The sequence below is a fragment of the Stomoxys calcitrans genome, chromosome 1 (assembly GCF_963082655.1).
Source record: "Stomoxys calcitrans chromosome 1, idStoCalc2.1, whole genome shotgun sequence".
Taxonomy (NCBI): domain Eukaryota; kingdom Metazoa; phylum Arthropoda; class Insecta; order Diptera; family Muscidae; genus Stomoxys; species Stomoxys calcitrans.
The window spans coordinates 203,354,680-203,360,607 of record NC_081552.1 but is presented as its reverse complement, the minus strand read 5'-3'; the positions used below and the strand labels follow the sequence as shown (position 1 = coordinate 203,360,607).

Sequence of the window (5,928 nt, the reverse complement as noted above, 5' to 3'; positions counted from 1 at the left end):
TGACAGAGTGATCCCGCTACTAAAGCCTTGAAAGGGCCTGAGTTTGGGGGAGTCGTACAAACCGATCTCCCTTCTCTCACCATTAGCAAAGACGCTTGCGACATTACTCCTCCCGAGCCTCGTAGAAGAATTTTCATTCGCCGAGCATCAACATGGATTTCGAAGACTGCATAGCACAACAACTGCATCGCATGCCTTCACCGTACACATTTGCCGTGGCTTCAATCAGTCCAGGCCATGTGATAGGACGGTGCTCGTGGCACTGGATATAGCGAGGACATTCGATACGGTCAGCCATGCCAAACTATTTAAGGACATCGCCAACACGTCCCTCCAGCCAGGCCTGAAACGTTGGTGGTGAATTATCTGTGTGGTCGCCATACATTTGTGGAATTTAGGGGTAAGAAGTGAAAACACAGTAGAGTGAAACAGGGAGTTCCCCAAGGAGTGGTGATATCTCCGGCACTGTTCAACCTCTACCTATCCTCTTTGTACGATATCCTCTATCTGTTATGACTTTCACCAACTGTGGCAAGTACGGTCTAAATCGGTCAAAATTTAAACCTTACAAGCAGCGAATTAGGCAAATACATATAAACAAAATTTGTTTGCATCATGAAGTCGATTTTCATAAAAGCAATGCCACATAAAATTGCGTATCAAAATAAAAACCAAAAACTTTAAATTGCGATTAATGAGCATCTGATACGAATTATTGTAATGCTATTCAAATTTGCTATTAAATGGGTTACCAAAATATACATACATATTTAGGTCGATCTTAAAATTTGATAAAATTCTTCCATCATCATTACAAAGCTATATTCAATGGGGAAAATTTGATCTTTTCATGGTCTATTGCTCCAAAAAACCTACAAAGTCCAATATGCATTATTTAAGCCATCATTTTATAAAAAACAAATTCATTCTATGTTGAAAGTTTAAGGGAAAAACAACGGGAACATGAAGTTAATATTCGGCATACTCTTCATATGGAGCATCATTCATACAGGCCAAGCCAAAAAGGTACAGTTTGACAAAAATCGATCCCTATTTTATAAGGATACAACTATGAGCCTTTTTAAATAATAATTAACGCTCATCCTCTCTCCGTTCTCTCTCTCGCTCTTGTAGATTGCCTATTTTACCCATATTGAATGCCCTACTCCACTGTCGGACCAAGTTTATGACTATACCTGCTCCTTGGTGAAAAATGCCGAAGGTATTCCCCTACTGAATGTCTCCTTTAAATTGAAGGAAGACACCAGCAACATAACCATGCACTTCAAAGTGAGAGCCAAATATGGAGAAAAACCCGAAGAGACTGTACTAGTGTTCGATCTGAATGTTTGCGATGCCTTGGGAGCAGCTCATGAGCATTACTTTTTGAAAATGATTTTCAATGAATTGCGTCGAGTTAGTAATCTGCCCAGTGATTGTCCTTTAAAGAAGGTGAGTGCCAACGATTTTTATTATAACATAATTTGTGGTTGCTTCAGAAGAAGTATTGATAACGACAAACTCAAATTAGCAATGCAAAAAATTAATTTCTATTCTGTCTGTCCGTCTGACTTATGTTTATATGATTGTCAACCATACATCCTAGGGTTTTTATGGGAGCTATATCCAAATACTTACATTCTATAATGGTGGAGTTCCGTTCCATACGAAAGCAAAAGGTTTTCGCCCTGTTAGACAACCACGGAAGGTCCTATCACTGTATCAATGGGTTCAGTAAAGAGACACCTCAAGAAGGCATAATGCCTCCACTACATTGAAAGGTAGCCCTTAACGAAATATTTATGTCTCTAGTACAAAGTAGTGAAAAGTGGTAAAGCCTGCTGATGACGCACAGTGGCATAGAATCGAAAAAAACTGGTAAAAAATATGCAAATTAAGAACGGACAGAGATAACTTTTTGTCCATTGAAATGGTTGGAGCTGAGATCATGTGCAAGGCCCTAGGTGGTATGGGCGCCTCTTGGCAGGGCCCTCGGTCACCAAAAATTGTTTGGTTTACCAAATTTTCATTTGTAGTCCGGTGGCCCCAGATTGCCATATATACCGATCTTTCGATTTTAGGTCTAAGGCCCGATTTTGCTGAAGTTATGCACAAAGAGTTGTGTTAGGCCCCTCGATATTCGCACCGAGTATGTTTATTAAAAAATTTTTAATAATAAAATTTTAATATAATTGCCGTCTGTCGAAGGCAAGTTAACGAAAGAATAAAGCTAGGCGCTTAAAATTTTGCACACATTCTTCTTAATGGTTGGAATTGTAAATGGACCTAATTGGTCCATGTTTCGAAACAGCTGCCATATGAACTAATCCATGGTCTTGACTTCTTGGGCCTCTCGAAGGCGCAATTCTAATTCGATTTATCTAAAATTTTGCATGCAGTGTTTTGTTTTGACTTCAAACAAGTGTGTCCAGTGTAGTCTAAATCGGTTCATAAACTGATATAGCTGCCATATATACCGATCTCGGACCTTGGCTTTTTGAGCCGCTAGAGGGCGCATGTTTTGTCCGATTTAGCTGAAATTTTGTATGAAGTGTTTTGTTATGAATTCCAACAACTGTGGCATGTATGATCTAGATTGGTTCATAACCTGGTATAGCTTCCATATAAACCGGTTTCGGATCTTGACTACTTGAGCCGCTAGCGGGCGCATGTTTTGTCCGATTTAGCTGAAATTTTGCATGAAGTGTTTTGTTATGACTTCCAACAACTGTGCCAAGTATGGCCTAAATCAGTGAGTAACCTGATAGAGTTCCCATATAAACCGATCTTGGATCTTGACTTTTTGAGCCGCCAGAGGGCGCAATTATTATATAGTTTGAGTGAAATTTTGCACTAAGTGTTTTGTTATGACTTCCAACAACTGTACTAAGTATGGTCCAAATCGGTTCATAACCGTGTACATCTCCCATATAAACCGATTTGGGATCTTGACTTTTTGAGCCACTAGAGGGCGCTTTGCCTAAAATTTTGCATGAAATTGTTTGTTTTGATTTCGAAAAACTGTGCTAAGTATGGTCTAAATCAGCTCATACCCTGAAATAACTCTCATGTAAACCGATTTCCCAACTATACTTCTTCAGCCTCTAGAGGGCGCAATCTTATCCGATTCGGCTGATATTTTGCACAATCAATTCCACTTTGGTCTCCAAACCAAGTATGACCCCAATTGGTACAGAGCTTGGTTTTGCTCCAATGGCATAGTTATTCTTATCTATTATCCTTTGTTTGTCTATAAAAAATATATCGGGCAAAGAACATAACATGCGCGATCCATGGTAGAGGGTGTATAAGATTCGGCACACACGAATTTGGCACTTTCGTACGTATTAGGCTTTAGAGAGGACAACAAGCCGATTACTGATTTAGGTGCATGTCCATATTAGCATGGAGCACCCTCTTTTTAGCTAAACCTAACCGAATCATCAAAGCCTTTCATTAATGTCTTATTTTGTCCCAAACGCCCAACATGTCGGTTTTAGGTTTATTTTAAGTAGGCGGCACCCATTAATATTTCAATTGCCCCGGTGGCATAATATGTCTCTTTGATTTTTATTTCGTCATTCTGTTTGTCCGTCCGTCCGTCTGTCTGACGAAAGCACGCTAACTTTCGAAGGAGTAAAGCTGGCTGCTTGTAATTTTGCGCAAATACTTCTTATTGGTGTAGTGGTACAATGCTTTTTTTTATCAAAAAGCGGCTTAGATAGGGTGTAATCCACACTGCCTGGAACATCGGACATTGTATTAAGGAAAACGCAGTGCTGGAGCCGCCACATGACCAAAGGCAAAGCTCCCTTAGCCTCACAGCAGTGTTCGCAGCAATTTGTCTAGCCACAATGTCCAGAGGTATTAGATGTCGCATTAACTTCAGTGCATTAGATGGAGTCGTCCTCAGTGCAGCTGTGATGCACAAACAAGCCTTAACTTAGATCCGGCTGGGTATTAAACAGTGGGTGGACTTTTGAAACGCCGTCCACCAGACCATAACACCATAAAGCCTTGTAGATCTGACAACTGCAGTATATATCCAATGCATGACGCGGGTGTAAATCCCTAACTTTTATCAATGAATCTCTTGAAGGTGTAAAGGACAAGAGTTGCCTTGATTGGCCTCTCCAAAATGTTGGATTTGAAGTTCAGTTTCCAGCACAACACCCAGGTATTTTGCGCTTTCTGTAAATGGAACATTCTCTCCTCCCAAGGAGGCAGGTGCCGCTGTAGACAAATTGTACCTCCTGTTAAAAAAAACTAATCCTGACTTGCACGGATTTATACCTAGACCACTTTCAGTAGCCCACTTTGCTGTTGCACGTAGAGCTTCCTGAAGTATATCTCTTAGAGTACTTGGAAACTTTCCCCTAACCGCAATTGCCACAGTGACTACCTTTAAGAGACATTAGTATATTGCCAATTGCAAATTTTGCCCATGAACATTCCACTAAGGAACAGGGAAAAACTTCTCACCTATCAATGAGTGCAGTCCGATTCAAGTTTAAGCTCAATGATAAGGGACCTCCTTTTCATAGCCGAGTCCGAACGGCGTGCCGCAATGCGACACCTCTTGGAGAGAAGTTTCATATGACATATTACCTCACAAATGTTGCCAGCATTAGGAGGGGAAAGCCACCGCTGAAAATTTTTACTAATGGTCTCGCCAGGATTCGAACCCAGGCGTTCAGCGTCATAGGCGGACATGCTAACCTCTGCGCTACGGTGGCCTCCCAGTAGTATATATTATTAATGGCTATATTCCAAAGTAGAGGAGACAGTACACATGCTTGAGGAGTTCCTCTTCTGGCCCATCTTTTTAGATCCACAGATCCCAAGCACCTTCAATGTCATACTATATTCCTTGACAGCGAGAGAGCTCTCTATGTAGCCGACTAGGTCGTGAAGGGCTGTTGCATTTGCCTTCACTATATTGCATGAGGCTGCAGCGATAGGCGATCTCCAAGGATCTTTGCCCTAAGATATGTTTTTATCAACCCCTCAAGAGTCTTTAGCATAAAGGATGACAGACTAATAGGACGAAAATTTTTTGTATTCGTGTGGTAAGGTTTTCCTGCTTTCGAAATGAAATGGCGTTCCCCCTTTGTTATTTGACCCAAAAGTTTGGTACCCTAAGATTGCGCACCAAATTTTGCTTAACAAGGTGTACCCATATCCGAGATATAGCATTTTTGAAAATTGAGTTCTCACAAATTGGGCAAAAATCAACCCTGCTTAAATGATTTTTGTTGTGTGTTTTTTTTTTTTACTCTTTTAAAATTATTGATTTTTGGTCACTTTTGTACTTTTTCAGGATTTCGCCTACAACATTCACGGCTATACCATTGACTCATCTGCTCTGCCCACCTATTTGCCTGAGTTAAGTTGGACAGTTTTGTCACACTTCAATATTAGCCAGCAGACAGTGGCAACCTTCAATTCTCATGGAAAACTTTCGGAGAAAATAGAGCTCTAAGCTGGAGCCGTGTTTAAAGCACCAATAGTTGCAATAAATTATGTGGGGTTTATTGTTTTTAAGGCGGTTATATTCTTATTTTATGTGATTTTATATTTAATGTAAATATTTTCTATAAAAAATAAAAACTTTTTGTTAATTGGTCAAATGGAGTGTCTGATAATTTGTTAAGTAGCGGTAGGGCCGATTAAAAATTTTAATGTATTCAGCAAGTAAAGTGTGACTAATTATGCCGGCTATAGGAAAACTTGAAGGAATTGAAGGACTCTAGATTAGTAGGAGTTGATGAATAGCAAGCTTCGCTTATTTATGCAAGGTCGAGCGTTCAAATCCAAAAAATTTTTTAACAATTTTAAGTGGAGGCCACCGTAGCGCAGAGGTTGGCACGTCCGCCAATGACGCTGAACGCCAGGGTTCGACTTCTGGTGAGAACATCAAACAAAAAA

At 40.2% G+C, this 5,928-nt stretch overlaps 1 protein-coding gene across 1 annotated transcript; it reads left to right on the top strand.

Annotated features, from left to right (window-relative positions):
* The first annotated feature begins 963 nt into the window (after nt 1-963).
* On the top strand, nt 964-5,482 carry LOC106086580 (uncharacterized). Its single transcript, XM_013251311.2, has 3 exons — nt 964-1,026; nt 1,135-1,452; nt 5,321-5,482. Exons 1-3 carry the CDS (start codon nt 964-966, stop codon nt 5,480-5,482), a joined length of 543 nt encoding a protein of 180 aa, XP_013106765.2.
* Nucleotides 5,483-5,928: the final 446 nt, after the last annotated feature.